We start from the raw sequence: 25,807 nt of genomic DNA on the forward strand, positions 1-25,807 counted from the left end.
GTTTTAAAAGGTAAGACTTGTTATTTTTCTTGTTATTAACAGTGTTTGTCATAAAATGATATAATAGACTTAGGGTAGCCCTAGGGGGGTTTAGGTGAAAGCCCTGAGGGTATCTTGAATTTACATTTATTATGCTTGCATTCATTTTTGTAATGAACTAGGACTTGTATGACTCTTTGATGACTCCGGGTTTGGAACATCAAAGCAAAATTTATTCAAGTGCATGTTGTTGTTTTAAGGTTTCTAATTAATTTGATTGAGGATTTTGAGAATATGGTTAATTAATCAGAATTTCTGGAATAAAGGGACCTACGACCAGGCTATAGTACTAGTGCATTGGTAGGAGTCTGTGAAGGATTTAATCTAGGCCTTGCCAGACAGGAGAGATTATCCTTAAAGCGTCTACGGCGGAAGCTCTGACCTGAACAGCGGGAAGCGTTAGGTTGAGAAGGAGTGAGGCAGCATAGACACTAGGCTCTGGGGATTGCCCGCTAAGGCCCTTATCGCCTAGGCTGAGATACAGTCCCTAGCTGTGGCTAGCCTGTTGATAAGGTTGTGCAGCCTCTGTCAGGCCTTTTTAGGACTGGGACAAGGAATAACTGACTGCTTTGGGATAGGCAGATCCATGTTGGATTCCGGCCCAGAAAAGGAGTGCACACACAGACAGAGAGAGAGAGAGATGGTTTATAATAATAATAATAATATGCCATTTAGCAGACGCTTTTATCCAAAGCGACTTACAGTCATGCGTGCATACATTTGTATGGGTGGTCCCGGGGATCGAACCCACTACCTTGGCGTTACAAGCGCCGTGCTCTACCAGCTGAGCTACAGAGGACCACCAGGTTTATTGTGTATGCCAGGTCAAATCACACATCAGTGATTATGACGTATTTTCAAAAGTGTGAGACACAGCACCCTGTCTGTGTGTGTGTGTGTGTGCTGAACTCATTCTGTCAGCAGGGAGTCTCAGAGCTCTAACTCAAGTCATGAGATAACACTGCAACAGCTGAGAGAGCAGCAGGAAGAAAACACTCTTGCCAGCTTTTGTGTGTGTGTGTGTCAGGTAGTGTTTGTTTACATTCATTAGCATTGAGGGAGTGACACAATGGTGACTTTGTGTTGGGGGGGGGGGGGGGGGCTGCCTGGTGTCAGGTTCCTGTTTGTGAGGCCACAGTGCGTCAGTGTCTAAGAAATCAAACATCTCAGACGTGTTTTATTCTAGCAGATACATAGTGTAGGACAGAGACAGAGAGCATAAATATAGAATATCTCTCTACCAGAGTCAGGCTGTACTCTCCCCATACACCATACAGGAGCAATACACCAACACTACAACTGCACTGAAACAGACTCTACACACTGTCGCCCTACCTACCACGCACAGATACACACAAACGCACACAACACATAGTAAATGCAAACAATCCCAGTCAGTCTCTGTGAGGGAGAAAAACAGCAGTAACATGCTGTTCCTCTAACACACACACGTGCTGAGACCACAGCAACCTCTGCCCCTCACACACGCTGTGGGATGAGGGGAGCTCATAAGTCCAGGGCTCAGTGCCATGATGTCACAGTCTGTCTCTGGGGAATCCCCAGATTCAACAGATATTTACATCTCTCTCTCTAGGGTCATTCCAACATGTCACAATAGTGGAAACTCCCCCAGCTTACACCAATCCATAGCTTTTAAATCCATGAGAGGGAGTGTGCAAGTGCACCCTTTGTGGAGAATTGGGATGCAGCCAAAGTGATGTCTCTTTCACACCGTTCCTTCGTTCTGAGTATTTTAAGGTGTAGACAATAGACTCGCCTGGCTATGATCCCTCACAATCCCAAAGTTTATTTCCACTTTCAGGTTATTTCAGATCATTTCTGGGCAAGATCCAAAATGGCACGCTATTGCCACCATTCCTTATTTCCTATGTATTGAATAGGGTATGATTTCAGATTTGTCCCTGGAGTGAACAAAACCACATTGTAATGTTACTAAAGTCCAGACTGAAGTTCATAGAAAGGCTCAGAGTTAGAGTTCAGGCTTAAAGGTCATGAGTCAAGGGCCAAGGGTAAGAGGTGAGAGGTGAAGCCGTCTGTCCATTAGGCACTGTTGGTCAGGAGGATGGTGGGGGTGGGGATATAGGTTGTGGGGGCGAAGCTGGAAGTCGTCTTGGGGTCATCCTTGGGGTCATCGTTCCCAGGATGCAGTGGGTGTATTATTGTCAGGGTCAGCTTACTCAGACCTGCCTCCAACTTCTGCTCCGCGCCCTCTGCTCTGTCCCCTACACACACACACACACACACACAAACGCATACAGAAAAGCAGAGTTAAAGGTGAATAAACTTGTTTTCTAACATACAATCCTATAAACAGTAGCCCAACAATAATCCAAGCAATTATCACATTTATAGACACAAAGTCCCCGGAACACACACAGACACACATACACACACCTCTTTCCTGGTCGCAGTCTGGGTCTGGGGAGGAGGCTCCACTGCACTGGGAGCGGGGGCCGAGGAGAGGAGAGTCATGCCCGGAACCACACCTCGACTCTGGGCTTAGCCAGCCGCCAGGACTGGGTCCCTCCATGGCACTGGGACAGGACGAGGACATGAGGGAGGGGGGGGAGGAGAGGTAGGCAGAGGGGGTGGAGAATGAGGAGGAGGGGTAGGGGCAGGGCAGGTCCAGAGGGGTGGAGGGGTAGGGAGGGAGAGAAGAGGAGGGGGAGGAAGAGGAGGGGGAGGAAGAGGAGGGATGATGGGAGGAAGAGGGCATGTCGAGGGGAGCGGAAGTGGAAGTGGAGTAAGTTTCTGTGTCTTCCTCTGATCCACCATTGTTACCGCCTTCATCAAACGTCACAGATGCCACTGGAAAACACACACACACACAAATTAACATACACACAAAGATATACACATTACGTGTGTGCACGTATGTGTGTATCACTCACTGGACAGTCCGTCTGACTCCATCTTGAAGTTGGTGATGTCCTCATTCCCCCCCACCCCCTCAGCCCCCACACCCCTCCCTCTGGTTCCCATGGTGATGGAGTGTCGCCGGGCGTGGATCTCCTCAGAGATGGTCTCTAGGTTACGCAGCACTGTGCGGTAGTCTGCCTTGGCAACGGTCAGCTTCGCCTGAAACTCGTCTACGTGTTGTCTTAATTGCTGAGAGAGAGAAGAAAGTAGGGACATTACACACACAACGTGTTACAACACACGAACAAGTTATTGTGTATCTATGGCAACAATAAACACTGTACATACCTCAAGTTGTAAGTAGTATTTTGCCTTCAGTTCAAAATATGGCCTGCAGGTGGCGAGAGAAAGCGGGGGAGAGAGAGAGGGCGAGAGAGAGAGATTTGAGTCAGTAGTTCTGTCAGTGCCTGTATAGTCGTCATAGCAACCATGAACTTCTGGAAAAATAACACTCCACCTCCAAGAGCTGCTACATTCCACAGGCCCTCAAAGGGAAACACACACACACACACACTACCCCCAAACTCACACACACAAACATATACAATCACACATACACGCACACACTTCGCCCAAACTCACACACACACACTACCCCCAAACTCACACACATATAGAGTATAAACACACACACACACACTACCCCCAAAATCTCACACACACACATATACAATCACATACACAAACACACACAAACCCACACTACGCCCAAACTCATACACACATACACACCACGGCACACATCTGGACGACATCACATTCAGCAACGAGAGGCCCAAGATAGGGGCGGCTGAGTGCGTGTATCGTTCCTTTCTCTTCTCAGCAGAGTCAGTCACAGTAACAGGACCAAAACACGCACACACACACACACCTAACACACACACACACCACACACATACACAGCCTTAAACGTACACACACACACCTGGACTTGTTGATGGTGCGTTTTAGTTTCTTCTCCAGCTGTCTCATATGACTGATGCAGGCGTTGTAGTGGTTCGCCGTCTTTCTGTGCTCTAATTCGCTACGAGTCCTCGCCGTCTCCGCCTCCATTACCTGCAACAGCAAATAGGGTGGCAGAGTCAGTCTTTGGTGTGTGTGCTTTGATCTATTCCACCAAGATCAAGCTACTACTAATAATAGAAACGCGCATGCCCCGCCCACCTGAGGATCTGTCTTTTTCAGCCATTTATTTGCTGTGTTTGAGGGGTGCAAAATCTACTTGTCACTTAAATCTCACTGGATTGATTGCTTTCATTTTACTCCTGTGACTCTTTTATACTCTTGTTTGTGCCGGTCGTGTTTTCCCGTTAATGTTACGACCACGGAAATGTTTGTAATGACCTGTCAAACACACCCCGGTAATGGCTGACATGCTCCATGGGATACATTGTCTTTCAGTTGCATCTATAAGTACGTTAACGCTTTGTCAGGGATTAAACCCATTGTCTCGACACATCACAAGAAAGAGAAGAAAGATAACTTTATTTTGATGGGTGTTTTGGTGGAATTGGAAGAAGTAATAATTTAATAGAGTTGAAATGTTTACAAATTAGATGTGCTGAAATGAAAGCAACTTCCTAAAATGAACACTCGGATTATAGTGATATTATGTCTGATCTCGCAAACAATGTAAAGTATGTTTAGATACAGTTGAAGTCGGAAGTTTACATACACCTTAGCCAAATACATTTAAACTCTGTTTTTCACAATTCCTGACATTTAATCCTAGAAAAAATTCCCTGTCTTAGGTCAGTTAGGATCACCACTTTATTTTCAGAATGTGAAATGTCAGAATAATAGTAGAGAGAATGATTTATTTCAGCTTTTATTTCTTTCATCACAATCCCAGTGGGTCAGAAGTTTACATACACTCAATTAGTATTTGGTAGCATTGCCTTTAAATTGTTTAACTTGGGTCAAACGTTTCGGGTGAATTTTGGCCCATTCCTCCTGACAGAGCTGGTGTAACTGAGTCAGGTTTGTAGGCCTCCTTGCTCGCACACGCCTTTTCAGTTCTGCCCACACATTTTCTAGGATTGAGGTCAAGGCTTTGTGATGGCCACTTCAATACCTTGACTTTGTTGTCCTTAAGCCATTTTGCCACAACTTTGGAAGTATGTTTGGGGTCATTGTCCATTTGGAAGACCCATTTGCGACCAAGCTTTAACTTCCTGACTGATGTCTTGCGATGTTGCTTCAATATATCCACATAATTTTCCTTCCTCATGATGCCATCTATTTTGTGAAGTGCACCAGTCCGTCCTGCAGCAAAGCACCCCCACAGCCTGATGCTGCCACCCCTGTGCTTCACGGTTGGGATGGTGTTCTTCAGCTTTCTAGCGACCCCCTTTGTCCTCCAAACTTAACGATGGTCATTATGGCCAAACAGTTCTATTTTTGTTTAATCAGACCAGAGGACATTTCTCCAAAAAGTACGATCTTTGTACCCATGTGCAGTTGCAAACCGTAGTCTGGCTTTTTTATGGCGGTTTTGGAGCAGTGGCTTCTTCCTTGCTGAGTGGCCTTTCAGGTTATGTCGATATAGGACTTGTTTTACTGTGGATATAGATACTTTTGTACCTGTTTCCTCCAGCATCTTCACAAGGTCCTTTGTTGTTGTTCTGGAATTGATTTGCACTTTTCGCACCAAAGTATGTTCATCTCTAGGAGACAGAACGCGTCTCCTTCCTGAGCGGTATGACGGCTGCGTGGTCCCATGGTGTTTATACTTGCATACTATTGTTTGTACAGATGAACATGGTATCTTCAGGCATTTGGAAATTGCTCCCAAGGATGAACAAGACTTGTGGAGGTCTAAAAACATTTCTCTGAGGTCTTGGCTGATTTCTTTTGATTTTCCCATGATGTCAAGCAAAGAGGCACTGAGTTTGAAGGTAGGCCTTGAAATACATCCACAGGTACACCTCCAATTGACTCAAATTATGTCAATTAGCCTGTCAGAAGCTTCTAAAGCCATGACATAATTTCCTGGAATTTTCCAAGCTGTTTAAAGACACAGTGAACTTAGTGTATGTAAACTTCTGACCCACTGGAATTGTACCATTAGAAAAATGGTATTTGAGTGCATTAAACATTTCTTACATGTGACAATAAATGTAATACCTGAATTCCCACCAATATCCCTGAACTCCATTCATTATTTGTCTGTGCCAGTAAAATGTTTTATGTGCTATAATTCCGTCAATATCTGATCTGATCTGATCTAAAAGTTTGGAATATCTTCATCCATTGTCCAACTGTTGCATTTATTAGACTTGTTTTTAAAACCTTTTAACAATTGTGATGACTGTTGCTACTACAAATGCCTAATCAAGCTAAGCAAGCTAACAAACCCAGTCGTTCACAGTCTGCACACAATGTGGCTTTCCAGGACCAAGTGTTGCCCACCCCTGTAGTAAGATATTGTTTTGATTTAGTTATAAGTTCTAGGTGTAATCCCATCAGTACCCTGTTGGTGGCGTGGTTGAGCATCTCCTGCCAGGCTGAATCAAACTGTCTGCTGTCCTCCTCCAGGAGTCTCTCCTCTGCCAGGGCGATGGTCTCTTTAGCCGCCCGCAGGATCTCCACCGCCTTCTGGAACTCTCCCGTCGCCCTCTGGGCCTCCAGCTGGGCCTGGGGAGGGAATTAATGCTTTAATGTACTTTAATTAATACCTGAATGCTTTATTTAAAGGGAAATTTACTTTGCGCGATCCCTCTTGCAAAAAAGGTTTCTAACCTTCTGGTTATTATTCCTGGTTAAATAAAAAACAGGCAGGGGGGGGAGGAGAGGGGATGAGGGTGGAGAGGAGAGGGGATGAGGGTGGAGGAAGGACAGGGAGAGGACAGGGAGAGGGGAAGAATGGGATGAAAGCAGAGGAGAGGACAGTGAGGGGGGGGGGGGGGAGGAAAGCAGAGGAGCGGACAGGGGAGGGGGGGAGGATGGGATGAAAGCAGAGGAGAGGACAGGGAGGGGGGAGGAAAGCAGAGGAGAGGACAGGGGAGGGGGGGAGGATGAGAGGAAAGCAGAGGAGAGGACAGGGGAGGGGGGGAGGATGGGAGGAAAGCAGAGGAGAGGACGGGGGGGGGTGGGAGGAAAGCAGAGGAGAGGACAGGGAGGGGGGAGGATGGGAGGAAAGCAGAGGAGAGGACAGGGAGGGGGGAGGATGGGAGGAAAGCAGAGGAGAGGACAGGGGGGGGATGGGAGGAAAGAAGAGGAGAGGACAGGGAGGGGGGGAGGATGGGAGGAAAGCAGAGGAGAGGACGGGGGGAGGATGGGAGGAAAGCAGAGGAGAGGACAGGGAGGGGAGGAGGATGGGAGGAAAGCAGAGGAGAGGACAGGGAGGGGGGGAGGATGGGAGGAAAGCAGAGGAGAGGACAGGGAGGATGGGAGGATGGGAGGAAAGCAGAGGGGGGAGGATGGGAGGAAAGCAGAGGAGAGGACAGGGAGGGGGGGAGGATGGGAGGAAAGCAGAGGAGAGGACAGGGAGGGGGAGGATGGGAGGAAAGCAGAGGAGAGGACAGGGAGGGGGGGAGGATGGGAGGAAAGCAGAGGAGAGGACAGGGGAGGGGGAGGATGGGAGGAAAGCAGAGGAGAGGACAGGGAGGGGGGAGGATGGGAGGAAAGCAGAGGAGAGGACAGGAGGGGGAGGATGGGAGGAAAGCAGAGGAGAGGACAGGGGGGGGGGGGGGGGGGGATGGGAGGAAAGCAGAGGAGAGGACGGGGGGGGGTGGGAAGAAAGCAGAGGACAGGGGAGGGGGGAGGATGGGAGGAAAGCAGAGGAGAGGACAGGGGGGGGTGGGAGGAAAGCAGAGGAGAGGACAGGGGATTGGGGGAGGATGGGAGGAAAGCAGAGGAGAGGACAGGGGGGGGGGGGAGAATGGGAGGAAAGCAGAGGAGAGGACAGGGAGGGGCGGAGGATGGGAGGAAAGCAGAGGAGAGGACAGGGGAGGGGGGGAGGATGGGAGGAAAGCAGAGGAGAGGACAGGGGAGGGGGAGGATGGGAGGAAAGCAGAGGAGAGGACAGGGAGGGGCGGAGGATGGGAGGAAAGCAGAGGAGAGGACAGGGGAGGGGGGGAGGATGGGAGGAAAGCAGAGGAGAGGACAGGGGAGGGGGAGGATGGGAGGAAAGCAGAGGAGAGGACAGGGGAGGGGGAGGATGGGAGGAAAGCAGAGGAGAGGACAGGGGAGGGGGGGAGGATGGGAGGAAAGCAGAGGAGAGGACGGGGGGGGGGTGGGAGGAAAGCAGAGGAGAGGACAGGGGAGGGGGGGAGGATGGGAGGAAAGCAGAGGAGAGGACAGGGAGGGGGGAGGATGGGAGGAAAGCAGAGGAGAGGACAGGGAGGGGGGGAGGATGGGAGGAAAGCAGAGGAGAGGACAGGGGAGGGGGAGGATGGGAGGAAAGCAGAGGAGAGGACAGGGGAGGGGGAGGATGGGAGGAAAGCAGAGGAGAGGACAGGGGAGGGGGGGAGGATGGGAGGAAAGCAGAGGAGAGGACGGGGGGGGGGTGGGAAGAAAAGCAGAGGAGAGGACAGGGGAGGGGGGAGGATGGGAGGAAAGCAGAGGAGAGGACAGGGGAGGGGGGGAGGATGGGAGGAAAGCAGAGGAGAGGACAGGGAGGGGGAGGATGGGAGGAAAGCAGAGGAGAGGACAGGGAGGGGGGGAGGATGGGAGGAAAGCAGAGGAGAGGACAGGGGAGGGGGGGAGGATGGGAGGAAAGCAGAGGAGAGGACAGGGGAGGGGGGAGGATGGGAGGAAAGCAGAGGAGAGGACAGGGGGGGGAGGATGGGAGGAAAGCAGAGGAGAGGACAGGGGAGGGGGAGGATGGGAGGAAAGCAGAGGAGAGGACAGGGAGGGGGGAGGATGGGAGGAAAGCAGAGGAGAGGACAGGGGAGGGGGAGGATGGGAGGAAAGCAGAGGAGAGGACAGGGAGGGGGGAGGATGGGAGGAAAGCAGAGGAGAGGACAGGGAGGGGGGGAGGATGGGAGGAAAGCAGAGGAGAGGACAGGGGAGGGGGAGGATGGGAGGAAAGCAGAGGAGAGGACAGGGGAGGGGGGGAGGATGGGAGGAAAGCAGAGGAGAGGACAGGGGAGGGGGGAGGATGGGAGGAAAGCAGAGGAGAGGACAGGGGGGGGAGGATGGGAGGAAAGCAGAGGAGAGGACAGGGGAGGGGGAGGATGGGAGGAAAGCAGAGGAGAGGACAGGGAGGGGGGAGGATGGGAGGAAAGCAGAGGAGAGGACAGGGAGGGGGGGAGGATGGGAGGAAAGCAGAGGAGAGGACAGGGGAGGGGGAGGATGGGAGGAAAGCAGAGGAGAGGACAGGGGAGGGGGGAGGATGGGAGGAAAGCAGAGGAGAGGACAGGGGAGGGAGGGGGATGTGGAAGTAGAAGAAGAAAAAGACAGAGACTTTGAGTTCTTTTAATCATGTTCTGGATTCTCCAAAGTGAGCTGCTTCACTACACAGCTACTGTTGAAATAGGAATAGCTACTGTATATAATTTAGGTCTATACAAACAAACACACACACACACACACACACACACACACAAACACACACTGAGCAGAGCAGCTTCTCATGATTGCTTAAAGTCCTTTATCTCTTTCTGAACACAAGACGTTAGAGAGAGAGAGAGAGAGAGAGAGAGAGAGAGAGAGAGAGAGAGAGAGAGAGAGAGTATGATGCTCAAGTTCAAATACAAACTAATTTACATCACAAAGACCTGGTTTAATCACCCTCCATTCCTCTCTTTCTCTCCATCCCCGTTTCTCTCAATATCCCTCCATATCTCCATCCTATTTTTCCATCCCTCTCTTTGTGTGTATATGTGTATGTTTCTCTCTGACAGCAGATTTTTAAAGAGCACCACAGACCCCTGCCCACCATCAGCTCCCTTTGCCAGTACATAACAACAGCAGACTGTCATAGAGGCCAGGGACCAACCTAGGGACCAAACCACCTAGAACACACACACATGCATGCATACTGTATCAAACAGGCAAACAGTCTTTGTTGGTGCAGGGTGCTGTTGAATTCTCAGTGGTGTCTCAAATGTCTTTGGATGGTGCTGACCAGGGGCGCAACTTTTACTGGGGATGGGGGGGTACATGTCCCCCCCACATTCTGAAATTGCATTTTGTCCCCCCAGTTTTATAATTAGAATGTGATACAAAACAAGGCAATGGTGTGCTTTAGGACCATGCGGATGGCTCCGAGCGGTTGGGTAGGCTGTTTGGAGTGTGTGGATAAAAAAATTATAATAAAAAATAAAATAGAAATGTCCCCCCCACTTCTAAAACCAAAGTTGCGCCCCTTGTGCTGACTGTCTCATATTCACTGTCTCATTTACATTCAACGGTCTGCTTCAGAGTCAGACACTCATATGTGTCTAGACCCACTCATATACTCCACCTCAAGCAGGCTGAGGCCCTAGTAAAGTGTTCTTGAAATAGACATACTATAGGAGTGAGGTGTGTGAGTGAGTGTGTGAGCAGTTCTACAGTGTGAGAGTGCTAGGGTCTAAAGAGAGATTTCAGAGGTCAGGGGTTAAAGGTCAGAGGTTATCCAAATAGATAGGGGGGGGGGGGGCCTTAACTTAAGACCCCCGTACCCCATCCAGCACTACCCAGCAGACCCCCTCCGCCCCTACTCCCTACCCCTCCCCCATCCAGCACTACCCAGCAGACCCCCTCCGCCCCTCCTCCCTACCCCTCCCCCATCCAGCACTACCCAGCAGACCCCCTCCGCCCCTACTCCCTACCCCTCCCCCATCCAGCACTACCCAGCAGACCCCCTCCGCCCCTACTCCCTACCCCTCCCCCATCCAGCACTACCCAGCAGACCCCCTCCGCCCCTACTCCCTACCCCTCCCCCATCCAGCACTACCCAGCAGACCCCCTCCGCCCCTATTCCCGACCCCTCCCCCATCCAGCACTACCCAGCAGACCCCCTCCTCCCCTACTCCCTACCCCTCCCCCATCCAGCACTACCCAGCAGACCCCCTCCGCCCCTACTCCCTACCCCTCCCCCATCCAGCACTACCCAGCAGACCCCCTCCGCCCCTACTCCCTACCCCTCCCCCATCCAGCACTACCCAGCAGACCCCCTCCGCCCCTACTCCCTACCCCTCCCCCATCCAGCACTACCCAGCAGACCCCCTCCTCCCCTACTCCCTACCCCTCCCCCATCCAGCACTACCCAGCAGACCCCCTCCGCCCCTACTCCCTACCCCTCCCCAGCACTCTAATACATGTTTTAACTCCCTCACACTGGGGTTAACAAGTTTAGCTTGAGCTCTCCCACTCTGGCAGGGAAGAAGATTTGAGATGGAGGGATGAAAGGAGGGAGGGAAGATGGGAGGGAGGGAGATGTTTTTCTCCTCTCATAATTGACAAACAAGAAGACTCCATACTTTCATTTTCTCTCTCTCTATCCTCTTTCTTTCCATCTCCCTCTCTCTCTCTCCCCCCCTCCCCCTTCTCTCTCTCCTGGACTGCTTTATTGTCTCAACTAAAGACACCAGACACACAGTCGTATATTTAACAAAGACAAACCTTCAAACATCACAAATTATGGACTCCCTAATATGTTTATGCATGCTTGTGTGTGTGTTGGGTAAAGCACAAGCAAAACATTCTCTCTCTGAACCACTGAAACTTTGTTAAGACAAATCCCACAAGCACGTATCTCCCAGCACAGGCACAGGAAGGGGTCAGGAACTCCTGCCTCTTTTGCTCTTACCTCAGGAAGTGTGTGTGTGTGTTAAATTGCATCCTTAGTTATTTATTCTGCCTACATACAGTATGCCTGCATGTCTCTCTCTAAGACACACAAACACATCCCTTGTGATACATATCACCTCACGCCCATCATACTCTCACTCCCCTTCCATAATCAGACAAACACATACATAGCACTTCACCACAACACACAGATAACTGTTTGCTGGTTGTAGCCTCTCTCTCTCTCTCTCTCTCTCTCTCTCTCTCTGTCTCTTCCTTACCCTGAGACAGGCTGTTGGGCTTCACTAGTGTGTGAGAGAGAGCAAAAGACAGACAAAGAGAGAGACAGCTTCCTGAAAAAGAGCTACGGTCCTTAAACCTCCTGAACCTTCCACTCCTCTCCTCTCCTCTCCTCTCAGTCTCCGCATCGGAATGTCAGAGGAGAGACAGTAGGGGGCTGGCATGGAGGGCTGGGAAGTGGAGGGGGTACTGCAGGGTGGTGGAGTGCGCTGGGGGGAAGCTGGGGGTAGTGAAGGATAATACATGCCACTTAGCAGACACTTTTCTCCAAAGCCACTTTCAGTTCAATGAGTCCTAACATATTTTAGTTTGTATGTGATGTGATCCCTGTGGGAGTTGAACCCACAACCTTGGTTTTGTAAGCCCCACGCATATACCAACTAAGCTAAACAGAACCAGGATGAGATGGGGGGAGGGAGAGAGAGAAGGCTGTTGGATCAGGCTCCTCCATAAAGGAGGTCACATATGAAATATTCAGACATTAATCATAACTAAACAATGGAAGGTTTTATCCCTAAGGCTCACTGGGGGCTATAGCTAGATAGGGCTGTGGCCTATTTATGTCACTCTCCTCTTTCATACACACACAGCCACACAAATACACAGCCACACACACAGCAAGTCAGTGCATATGGGTGTTTGTGAGCTCGTTCAGACCCTGCGTTGTGTCCCACCATATCTGTAAACTCTCAGTAATCCTGCCACTCAGCTGAAGCTGTCATCTACACATGCTGTACCTCTACATTGACCAGGCTGATGGAGACAAAGTGAACCTAGAACAGACACACACACACACTCTGTCCGCTTGTACCCCCAGCCCAACCCTTTCCCTTCAAAGCACAGACAGGTCAGCTAATTTTTCAGTTGGCACACACACACCAATCATTTGTTGAATGACTGAAACGCTGCTCTCTCATAGGCTGTTGCCAGCTGTGAGGAACCGAGCCCCCTGGGGGGTCTGAATATCTGCCACGAGCCAATCAGAGTAGCTATAGGAGGTAGGCGCGACAGGAGGGGAAGAGGACCTGTCCCAAAATACCCACAATACCCCTGGCTGGCCTCCTCTCCTGGTCTCCACACACACACACACACACACACACACACACACACACACACAAACACACACACACACACACACACACACTAACATACACACACACACACACACACACACACACACACACACACACACACACACACACCCACTGATTAGAGAGGATAAATAAATAAAGGATTAAACACCTCCACCTGAGAGACTCATCTATCTATCCCCCCTATTGACAACCAGCTGACAGAGTGTGTGTGTGTGTGGTGTGTGTGTGTGTGTGTGTGTAGCAGTGTGTGATCAGTGAGTCGCAGTGTGTGATCAGTCTGAGTTAGAGAGCGAGTGTGATAGAGTTATAAATAGATACAACGTGACTGCTAGTCTGGCTTTGAACTCCTTGAGTGTGTGTGTTCTCTTTAAAACGTTCCTATCATGTACCCTGTTGAAACCCTGCCTGTCTGGCTACCTGCCTGTCTGTCTGGGGAGCTGTACTTCAGAAGACCACCGGCTCTACTCCAGGTCTAATCTAATGTTTGAATGTGTTTGTGTCTGTGTGTGTGTGTGTGTTGTGTGTGTGTGTGTGTGTGTGTGTGTGTGTGTGTGTGTGTGTGTGTGTGTACCTGTCTGGCCACTCTCCTGGCCTCCCAGTAAGGTTTGGAGTCCTCTACAGCTCTGCCGATCCTCTTCACCTGCTCATCCAGCTTCACTGTGGCTTCTACCAGCACCGCACGGAACCTCTGGCGACAGTCCTACACACACACACACACACACACACACACACACACACACACACACACACACACACACACACACACACACACACACACACACACACACACACACACACACACACACACACACACACACACACACACACACACAGCAGTTAGTAAAGCACCAACAAATCTCCATATTCAAAGACCTTCCCTCAGGGATCCTATACTGTATGTATGACAATTTGTCCTGTTCTATTCTATTGTCACCACTGCATGTTAGCTCCACAGACTGTCACGCGTGCTGTAGGTGGGTGTAGGTGGAATCAAACGCAGGACACCGAAGTATAGTCCAACAGACTTTAGTAATCTCCAACAAGGAAATAAGCCAACTCTTGCCCGAAGGCGAAAATACGCACGAAGGCGAAACAAAACGAAAGCGCACAAAACAGGTGCGTAATACTCCAACGCAGTGGAGGGAAGCTCAACCGAGCGAAATACAAAATGAAGCCCTACACACGACTGACCAAAATCAATAACACACAACACTAGACAAACACAACGAGAAACTTATAGGACACTAATTACGCTAAACGAGAACAGGTGTGACAACAAACAGACAAAAGCAAACGAACATGAAACATACAACGGTGGCAGCTAGTATTCCGGAGACAACGAACGCCGAAGCCTGCCCGAACAAGGGAGAGAGGCAGCCTCGGCCGAAACCGTGACAGTACCCCCCCCTTGACGCGCGGCTCCAGACGTGCGCCGACTCCGGCCTCGGGGACGACCCGGAGGACGCGGAGCAGGGTGCGTCGGATGCCCACGATGGAATTCCGTCAGGAGAGACGGGTCCAAAATGTCTCTCCTCGGCACCCAGCACCGCTCCTCCGGACCGTACCCCTCCCACTCCACTAGATACTGGAGACCCCCCATCCGACGTCTCGAATCCAAGATGGACCTCACGGAGTACGCCGGTGCCCCCTCGATGTCCAATGGGGGCGGAGGAGTCTCCCTGATCTCACTTTCTTGGAGTGGGCCAGCTACCACCGGCCTGAGAAGGGACACATGGAACGAGGGGTTAATACTTTTATATTCAACAGGTAGTTGTAATTTATAACACACCTCGTTCAACCTTCCCAGGACTTTAAATGGCCCTACAAACCGCCGACCCAGTTTCCGACAGGGCAGGCGGAGGGGCAGGTTTCTGGTAGAGAGCCAGACTCGATCACCAGGTGCGTACACCGGTCCCTCACTGCGGTGGAGATCGGCGCTCGCCTTATGACGTCGGAGGGCCCGCTGCAGGTGGACGTGTGCAGCGTTCCAGGTCTCCTCCGAGCGCCGCGCCCACTCATCCACCGCAGGAGCCTCGATCTGGCTCTGCTGCCAAGGTGCCAGAACCGGCTGGTAACCTAACACACATTGGAAAGGGGTTAGGTTAGTGGAGGAATGGCGTAGGGAATTCTGGGCCATTTCGGCCCAGGGAACGTACCTTGCCCACTCCTCCGGCCGGTCCTGGCAGTATGTTCTAAGAAACCTACCCACATCCTGGTTCACACGTTCCACCTGCCCATTACTCTCCGGGTGGTAACCCGAGGTGAGGCTCACCGAGACCCCCAACCGCTCCATAAAGGCCCTCCAGACTCTGGAGGTAAATTGGGGACCCCGATCAGACACAATATCCTCGGGTACCCCGTAGTGCCGGAACACATGGGTGAATAGGGCTTCGGCAGTTTGCAGGGCGGTAGGAAGGCCCGGCATGGGGAGCAAACGACAGGCCTTAGAAAACCGGTCCACAACGACCAGTATAGTGGTATTCCCCTGTGAAGGAGGAAGGTCAGTAAGGAAATCCACCGAGAGGTGGGACCATGGTCGTTGTGGAACGGGCAGGGGTAGTAACTTACCCCTAGGCAGATGTCTAGGCGCCTTACACTGGGCGGGGAGGAGGAGGAAACATAAACCCTCACATCCCTTGCCGAGCAGGAGGAAACATAAACCCTCACATCCCTTGCCAACGTGGGCCACCAGTACTTGGCACTAAGACAGTGCACTGTCCGGCCGATACCCGGGTGTCCACAGGAGGGTGACGTGTGAGCCCAATAGATCAATCGATCCCGAACCTCGAGCGGAATGTACTTCCGACCCTCCGGGCACTGTGGTGGACTAGGATCGGTGCGTAACGCCCGCTCGAGCTCAGCATCGACCTCCCACACTACCGGTGCCACCAGACACGACTCCGGCAGTATGGGAGTGGGCTCCACGGACCTCTCCTCCGTGTCATACCGCCGAGACAGCGCATCTGCCTTACCGTTCTGTGACCCAGGGATGTACGTGATCTTAAATGTAAACCGGGTCAAAAACATATTCCATCTAGCCTGCCGAGGGTTTAGCCTCCTCGCTGCCCGGATGTACTCCAGGTTACGGTGGTCCGTCAAAATGAGGAAAGGGTGTTGAGCCCCCTCAAGCCAGTGCCTCCACACCTTTAGGGCCTGTACCACGGCTAACAGCTCCCTGTCCCCTACGTCATAGTTTCGCTCCACCGGACTGAGCTTCTTGGAATAGAAGGCACAGGGGCGGAGTTTAGGTGGCGCGCCTGACCGTTGTGAAAGCACGGCTCCAATACCGGCCTCAGACGCGTCCACCTCTACCTGAAATGGTAAAGAGGGATCCGGATGCGCCAGCACTGGAGCCGAGGTAAACAGGTCCTTCAGCCTCCCAAATGCCCTGTCCGCCTCGGCAGACCACTGCAGACGCACCGGGCCCCCCTTCAAGAGAGACGTGATGGGAGCTGCCACCTGTCCAAAACCCCGGATAAACCTCCGGTAGTAATTCGCAAACCCCAAAAACTGCTGCACCTCCTTCACAGTGGTTGGTGTTTGCCAATTACGCACGGCTGACACCCGGTCTACCTCCATCCTCACCCCTGACGCAGACAACTGATACCCCAAAAAGGAGACCGACTCCTGGAAAAACAGACACTTCTCTGCCTTAACATACAGGTCGTGCTCCACCAGCCTCCGCAACACTCTGCGCACCAGGGCCACATGCTCGACACGGGTAGGCGAGTACACGAGAATGTCATCTATGTACACCACGACCCCCTGCCCCTGCATGTCCCTGAAGATCTCATCCACGAATGATTGGAAAACTGACGGAGCGTTCATCAACCCGTATGGCATGACAAGATACTCGTAATGGCCCGAGGTGGTACTAAAGGCTGTCTTCCATTCATCGCCCTCCCTGATGCGCACCAAGTTGTACGCGCTCCTGAGATCTAATTTAGTGAAGAAACGCGCCCCATGCAAGGACTCAGTCATGGTCGCAATCAGCGGGAGTGGATAACTGTACTTCACCGTGATCTGATTGAGACCACGGTAATCGATGCACGGGCGTAAACCCCCATCCTTCTTCTTCACAAAAAAGAAACTCGAGGACGCAGGGGAAGTGGAAGGCCGTATGTATCCTTGTCTCAGAGATTCGTCTATGTAAGTTTCCATAGCTTTCTTCTCCTCCTGAGACAGAGGATACACATGGCTCCGTGGGAGCGCAGCTCCTGCCTGGAGGTCTATCGCACAATCTCCCTGCATATGGGGCGGCAACCGCGTCGCCCTCGACTTGCTAAACGCGATGGCCAAAACCCCATACTCGGGGGGAACGTGCAATGCGGGCACCTGGTTTGGACTCTCCACCGAGGTAGCCCCTACGGAAACGCCCAAACATCGACCCACACACTGGGCAGACCACTCCATCAGAGCCCTCTCCTGCCACGAAATAAATGGGTTATGGGTACTCAACCAGGGCATGCCCAGCACCACCGGATACGCAGGAGAGTCAATCAGAAATAGCTGAATCATCTCCTGATGACCCCCCTGCGCACACATCCTAAGTGGCGCAGTGACCTCCCTGATCAAGCCCGCACCCAACGGACGGCTATCTAGGGCATGAACGGGGAAAGGGACATCAACAGGAAGAAGGGGAATCCCTAAGGCTAAACAAAACTTCTTATCAACAAAATTCCCAGCCGCGCCTGAATCTACCAGCGCCTTATGCTGGGAATGAGGTGCTACCTGTGGAAAACTCACAGGTATACAAAAATGTGCAACAGAGAGCTCTGGGTGAGTGGGGCGCCTACTCACCTGGAAGGAATCCCCAGTGCGGGACCTGTCGTCCTCTCCCCTAGGAGGCCATCCCCAGCACCTAGCCGCGGTGTGTCCTCCCCGACCACAGTTGGTGCAGGGGATGGACCCCCTAGTAAGCCGACCCCTCCTCTCTCTAGCGCCAGCGCCCCCGAGCTCCATGGGACACGGCTCGGAGGCGCTGGAGGGTGAAATGGACGGACCCCCCTCGGGACGTCCGCGGGTAGCTAGTAGGTTATCCAGCCTGATGGACATGTCGACCAACTGGTCGAACGAGAGGCTGGTGTCCCTACAAGCCAGCTCCCGACGGACGTCCTCTCGTAGACTACATCTGTAGTGATCGACGAGAGCCCGATCATTCCACCCTGCATCTGCCGCTAGAGTACGGAATTCGAGGGCGAACTCTTGGGCACTCCTCCTCCCCTGCCGGAGGAAGACCAGACGCTCCCCCGCCGCTTTCCCCTCCGGGGGATGGTCAAACACCGCCCTGAAGCGGCGGGAGAACTCGTCGAACGTGATGGTGTCCGCGTCGATCCTCCTCCACTCCGCGTTGGCCCATTCCAATGCCTTCCCGGAAAGGCAGGAGATCAGGGCGGACACGCTCTCATGTCCCGAGGGCGCCGGGTGCACGGTGGCCAGGTACAGCTCCACCTGGAGAAGGAATCCCTGACACCCGGCCGCGGTTCCATCGTAGGCCCTCGGGAGCGAGAGTCGGACTCCTCGGGATTCCGGTGCGGGAATGGGCGGACTGGCCGATGGTGCTGGCAGGGAGGGTGGTGGTGGAGGCGTTCCCCAGCCTCGGATGGTGGTGATCACCTCCTGCAGTGCGGTCCCCATCTGCAGGATCTGGTCCCGTTGTTCCCGAACCTGGTCCTCCAGCGTCGTCTGGGCTGCTGCGGCTCCTGCTGATTCCATTTCGGGTGTGTTATTCTGTCACGCGTGCTGTAGGTGGGTGTAGGTGGAATCAAACGCAGGACACTGAAGTATAGTCCAACAGACTTTAGTAATCTCCAACAAGGAAATAAGCCAACTCTTGCCCGAAGGCGAAAATACGCACGAAGGCGAAACAAAACGAAAGCGCACAAAACAGGTGCGTAATACTCCAACGCAGTGGAGGGAAGCTCAACCGAGCGAAATACAAAATGAAGCCCTACACACGACTGACCAAAATCAATAACACACAACACTAGACAAACACAACAAGAAACTTATAGGACACTAATTACGCTAAACGAGAACAGGTGTGACAACAAACAGACAAAAGCAAACGAACATGAAACATACAACGGTGGCAGCTAGTATTCCGGAGACAACGAACGCCGAAGCCTGCCCGAACAAGGGAGAGAGGCAGCCTCGGCCGAAACCGTGACACAGACAGCTGGTGCTACTTTCTACACAGAGAGTATCTATATAACACTGTGTCAGTGTCTCTGTGTTGTGTTGTTTTGGAAAGTGTTTTCTCAGTTTCCCCCTCCCCTCCTCCTCCTTTCCTCCTCTTCTCCATCCCAAATCAGAGAACTGAGATAAAGTCTGTCTCAACCCATAAGCTCAAGAAACGATCCTGGCCCAACAACACTGTGCTTCCTAACAGAATTACAAATGTATTTATAATAGCTAATGGTCAGAGAGAGAGAGAGAGAGAGAGAGAGAGAGAGAGAGAGAGAGAGAGAGAGAGAGAGAGAGAGAGAGAGAGAGAGAGAGAGAGAGAGAGAGAGAGAGAGAGAGAGAGAGAGAGAGAGAGAGAGAGAGAGAGAGAGAGAGAGAGAGAGAGAGAGAGAGGAGAGAGAGAGAGAGAGAGAGAGAGAGAGAGAGTAGTGTTGAAACCTACCAAAAACAATTAGGAAACAACAAATTAAATCCATTCTAGACAACTTCCTGGACAAAACGTTCCACTGTAATAGTGAAGGTGTAAACTTGGCAGTAGAAAACCTAAACTGTATATTTGACCTCTCAGCTTCCCTATCAAATCTAAAAATCTCTAACAGAAAACCAAAAAAAAGTAATAACAGTGATAAATGGTTTGATGAAGAATGCAAAAACCTAAGAAAGAAATTGAGAAACCTATCCAACCAAAAACATAGAGACCCAGAAAACTTGAGCCTACGCCTTCACTATGGTGAATCACTAAAACAATACAGAAATACACTACGGAAAAAGAAGGAACAGCATGTCAGAAATCAGCTCAATGTAATTGAAGAATCCATAGACTCTAACCACTTCTGGGAAAATTGGAAAACACTAAACAAACAACAACACGAAGAGCTATCTATCCAAAACGGAGATGTATGGGTAAACCACTTCTCCAATCTTTTTGGCCCTATAACAGAGAACAAACAGCAAAAAAATATACATGATCAAATGCTAATCTTAGAATCAACTATTAAAGACTACCAGAACCCACTGGATTCTCCAATTACATTGAATGAACTACAGGACAAAATACAAACCCTCCAACCCAAAAAGTCCTGTGGTGTTGATGGTATCCTCAATGAAATGATAAAATATACAGACCACAAATTTCAATTAGCTATACTTAAACTCTTTAACATCATCCTTAGCTCTGGCATCTTCCCCAATATTTGGAACCAAGGACTGATCACCCCAATCCACAAAAGTGGAGACAAATTTGACCCCAATAACTACCGTGGGATATGCGTCAACAGCAACCTTGGGAAAATCCTCTGCATTATCATTAACAGCAGACTAGTTCATTTCCTCAGTGAAAACAATGTACTGAGCAAATGTCAAATTGGCTTTTTACCAAATTACCGTACGACAGACCACGTATTCACCCTGCACACCCTAATTGACAAACAAACAAACCAAAACAAAGGCAAAGTCTTCTCATGCTTTGTTGATTTCAAAAAAGCTTTTGACTCAATTTGGCATGAGGGTCTGCTATACAAATTGATGGAAAGTGGGGTTGGGGGAAAAACATACGACATTATAAAATCCATGTACACAAACAACAAGTGTGCGGTTAAAATTGGCAAAAAACACACACATTTCTTTCCACAGGGCCGTGGGGTGAGACAGGGATGCAGTTTAAGCCCCACCCTCTTCAACATATATATCAACGAATTGGCGAGGGCACTAGAACAGTCTGCAGCACCCGGCCTCACCCTACTAGAATCTGAAGTCAAATGTCTTCTGTTTGCTGATGATCTGGTGCTTCTGTCACCAACCAAGGAGGGCCTACAGCAGCACCTAGATCTTCTGCACAGATTCTGTCAGACCTGGGCCCTGACAGTAAATCTCAGTAAGACAAAAATAATGGTGTTCCAAAAAAGGTCCAGTTGCCAGGACCACAAATACAAATTCCATCTAGACACCGTTGCCCTAGAGCACACAAAAAACTATACATACCTCGGCCTAAACATCAGCGCCACAGGTAACTTCCACAAAGCTGTGAACGATCTGAGAGACAAGGCAAGAAGGGCCTTCTATGCCATCAAAAGGAACATAAAATTTGACATACCAATTAGGATCTGGCTAAAAATACTTGAATCAGTTATAGAACCCATTGCCCTTTATGGTTCTGAGGTCTGGGGTCCGCTCACCAACCAATAATTCACAAAATGGGACAAACACCAAATTGAGACTCTGCATGCAGAATTCTGCAAAAACATCCTCCGTGTACAACGTAAAACACCAAATAATGTATGCAGAGCAGAATTAGGCCAATACCCGCTAATTATCAAAATCCAGAAAAGAGCCGTTAAATTCTATAACCACTTAAAAGGAAGCGATTCCCAAACCTTCCATAACAAAGCCATCACCTACAGAGAGATGAACTTGGAGAAGAGTCCCCTAAGTAAGCTTGTCCTGGGGCTCTGTTCACAAACACAAGCAGACCCCACACAGCCCCAGGACAACAACAACAACAACACAACTAGACCCAACCAAATCATGAGAAAACAAAAAGAGAATTACTTGACACATTGGAAAGAACAACAACAAAAAATAAACTGAGCAATCTAGAATGCTATTTGGCCCTAAACAGAGAGTACACAGTGGCAGAATACCTGACCACTGTGACTGACCCAAACTTAAGGAAAGCTTTGACTATGTACAGACTCAGTGAGCATAGCCTTGCTATTGAGAAATGCCGCCGTAGGCAGACCTGGCTCTCAAGAGAAGACAGGCTATGTGCACACTGCCCACAAAATGAGGTGGAAACTGAGCTGCACTTCCTAACCTCCTGCCAAATGTATGACCATATTAGAGACACATATTTCCCTCAGATTACAGCGATCCACAAAGAATTCGAAAACAAACCCAATTTTGATAAACTCCCTTATCTACTGGTGTCACAGAGACCACCGAGGCTGCTCCTCCTCCTTGCTCGGGCAGGCTTCGGCGTTCGTCGTACCCGGAGTACTAGCTACTACCGCTTGATGTTTTCGATGTTTGTTTGGTTATGTCTAGTTGGTGCACCTGTCTCGTATTCTGTCTTGATTATGTCTCCTATAAGTTCCCCTGTGTTAGGTTTGCATTTTGTGTGTTATTGTCCGCCTGTCTTGTATGTTTAGGTTCTGTGTCTTTGGCTTTTGTGGGATTTACGCACTCGCGTATTTGTTACACCTCTTGTGTTTTAGAGGCTGTTATTTTGTGTGTACCTTAAGAGGTATTGAGTAAAGTCGTCTTGACTATTCCTCTGTGTCCTGCGCTTGACTCCACCACCGCATCCACATCAGAACCTTGACAACTGGGTGAAAAACCACAGTGTGCCATCACTCCTGCAAGATTTGTGACCTGTTGCCACAAGAAAAGGGCAACCAGTGAAGAACAAACACCATTGTAAATACAACCCATATTTATGTTTATTTATTTTCCCATTTGTACTTTAACTATTTGCACATTGTTACAACACTGTATATATACATAATATGACATTTGAAATGTCTTTATTCTTTTGAAACTTCTGAGTGTAATGTTTACTGTTAATATTTATTGTTTATTTCACTTTTGTTTACTATCTACTTCACTTGCTTTGGCAATGTTAACATACGTTTCCCATGACAATAAAGCCCTTAAATTGAAATTGAATTGAGAGCGAGAGAGAGAGTAGTCCCAGGGTTTAATGGTCAGAGAGAGGCCCCTCAGACTAGTCTACCCTACAGGGTCTCTAGAGGGGGTCAGGCCAGTCTACCCTACAGGGTCTCTAGAGGGGGTCAGGTCAGTCTACTCTACAGGGTCTTTAGAGGGGGTCAGGCCAGTCTACCCTACAGGGTCTCTAGCGTGGGTCACCTTTGTTTATAACGTAAACAACTTGACATACCTAACATACCTCACCTTCAGACATTCTCTTTCGCTGGACTAGATTCCTAGAAATATACAACACACTGTGTGTATAACACATGCATTACATGTGGATGTGTATAATACATGTGTGTTCTTCCTGAAACACAAGGAATATACTGACATTTCCACTAAGTACTCAATGTTTTTAGTAAACTCGCTCTCTCCCCCCCTCCCTCTCGCTCTCTCTCTCCCCCCTCTCTCTCTCTCTCTCTCTCTCTCTCTCTCTCTCTCTCCCTCTCTCTCTCTCTCTCTCTCTCTCTCCCTCCCTCCCTCCCTCCCTCCCTCTGTTGTTGTTTTAACCTCTCTGGACTCAAAGGGAAGAGTTTGGAGGAGAGCGTATTTCTAATGAAAACCAGAAGAGAAAAGGAGATGGTTTAGAGGAAATGAAGAAGTCATACTTGGAACAGACTGCTAAAGGCTCAAATACAGGACAGAGTTGCGTCCCTCCAAACCAGGAACAAGCTCCTCTTCTATCCAAAGATAGAGTAGGGAGTAGGGATTAGGGAGTAGGGATGAGTAGGGAGTAGGGACGAGTAGGGAGTAGGGAGTAGGGACGAGTAGGGAGTAGGGACGAGTAGGGAGTAGGGACGAGTAGGGACGAGTAGGGAGTAGGGAGTAGGGATGAGTAGGGAGTAGGGACGAGTAGGGAGTAGGGAGTAGGGACGAGTAGGGAGTAGGGACGAGTAGGGAGTAGGGGGTAGGGAGTAGGGGGTAGGGAGTAGGGAGTAGGGACGTGTAGGGGGTAGGGAGTAGGGAGTAGGGACGAGTAGGGAGTAGGGAGTAGGGACGAGTAGGGAGTAGGGAGTAGGGAGTAGGGACGAGTAGGGAGTAGGGATGAGTAGGGAGTAGGGACGAGTAGGGAGTAGGGAGTAGGGACGAGTAGGGAGTAGGGACGAGTAGGGACGAGTAGGGAGTAGGGAGTAGGGAGTAGGGGTGAGTAGGGAGTAGGGACGAGTAGGGAGTAGAGAGTAGGGAATAGGGACGAGTAGGGAGTAGGGACGAGTAGGGAGTAGGGAGTAGGGAATAGGGACGAGTAGGGAGTAGGGACGAGTAGGGAGTAGGGACGAGTAGGGAGTAGGGAGTAGGGACGAGTAGGGAGTAGGGACAAGTAGGGAGTAGGGATGAGTAGGGAGTAGGGACGAGTAGGGAGTAGGGAGTAGGGACGAGTAGGGAGTAGGGACGAGTAGGGAGTAGGGAGTAGGGATGAGTAGGGAGTAGGGACGAGTAGGGAGTAGAGAGTAGGGAATAGGGACGAGTAGGGAGTAGGGACGAGTAGGGAGTAGGGAGTAGGGAATAGGGACGAGTAGGGAGTAGGGACGAGTAGGGAGTAGGGAGTAGGGACGAGTAGGGAGTAGGGAGTAGGGACAAGTAGGGAGTAGGGACGAGTAGGGAGGGGCAGCTGGGAATGTGCTGTGAGAGTTTTTCTGACCAGGAATTCCATCCAGGAAAACTGTGACACACATCACACAGGGACTGTGTAGGATCTCAGTTTGAGCCTGAGTTTGCTACAGTAGGAAAATAATCCTGCCGCAATAGGAAATGTGAATGATTATGTGGATTATAATTAATATACATTTTTGTAGGGGTTGATTCAGTTTTCGTAAGGGAAAATCAAGTCTGAAATTTCAAAGTGGAAATTACAAACTTCAGAAGCCTTTTAAAATCCCAAATACACCACAAGTTTACCATTTCCTGCATTCCTGGCCTACCTCCAGCTCAGTCTCCCAGCGGTTGATGTTATCTGTAGACTGGTTCAACTTCTCCAACTCCCCCTGTTTACACACAACACACAGGAGACAGGGAGGAGGGAAGGAGGAGGGAGGAGAGGAGGAGGAGAGAATGGAGAGAAGGAGGGAGAGAATAAAGAGAAGGTATAGGGAGGAAAGAGAAAGAGAGAGCAAGAATGCAGAGATTGGGAAGAGAAAGGATAGAGAAAAGGAGATGTGCGTAAATAGAGAGAAGGAGAGAGAAGAAGGAGAAAGGAATGAGGAGAATAGATTTGGAGAGAGGGCAAAAAATATGGAGGTATGAAAAGAAAAGGAGGGCAGCGTTAACTCAAATCTGTCCTGATCTCAGCCAGGCCCTGACACATCTGGAGATGGTTAAACGTGTGTGTGTGCGTCAGAACCACTGGAATTTACTCAAAAAAGCAGTGAAACCTCAAGTCCCATTGTCATTCTGACTTTGCATTCTGACATGCATAATAACGTAATAACATCATTATATATATCTAGCTACAATAATAACAGTTTGGCTAATCACTGTACCTGGATCCTCGGGTCCACCTCTTCCACCTCGTGAGATTCACACTCTTCCTCTGATCTGTTTCCATTTTCCAACTTCTCCATATTTCTTAGTATTTTGGGGGTTCTCAGAACCAGGGTCCTCGGTGCTACACAAAATGCGAACCCCGCCAAGATGAGACTTCAGCGGCTAGTTTAGTTCAGGCGGTCCGTCGTCTCTGACTACACCCGTAGAAGACTCAACAGTATAATAGAATCCACACCAGGTTCGCAAATACTCTAATATACTGCAGTTAGATAGAAAATTGTAGAGGCAGGAAAACATGTCTGTTTGTGGCTCATCACTGAAATGAATCCCACAGACAC

At 50.2% G+C, this 25,807-nt stretch overlaps 1 protein-coding gene across 1 annotated transcript; it reads right to left on the reverse strand.

Moving 5' to 3' along the window:
• Positions 1-1,151: 1,151 nt before the first annotated feature.
• LOC311116613 (SH3 domain-binding protein 5-like) lies at positions 1,152-25,807 on the reverse strand. The gene is made up of 9 exons (XM_084157434.1): positions 25,466-25,807; positions 24,908-24,970; positions 13,666-13,794; positions 6,451-6,615; positions 3,905-4,035; positions 3,268-3,310; positions 2,952-3,168; positions 2,455-2,868; positions 1,152-2,282 (listed from the first exon to the last, which is right to left on the reverse strand). The coding sequence occupies exons 1-9, from the start codon at positions 25,544-25,546 to the stop codon at positions 2,101-2,103; spliced, it is 1,425 nt and encodes a 474-aa protein (XP_084013560.1). The 5' UTR covers positions 25,547-25,807; the 3' UTR covers positions 1,152-2,100.

Source organism: Coregonus lavaretus (assembly GCF_964263955.1).
Source record: "Coregonus lavaretus genome assembly, chromosome: 3".
Lineage (NCBI taxonomy): Eukaryota > Metazoa > Chordata > Actinopteri > Salmoniformes > Salmonidae > Coregonus > Coregonus lavaretus.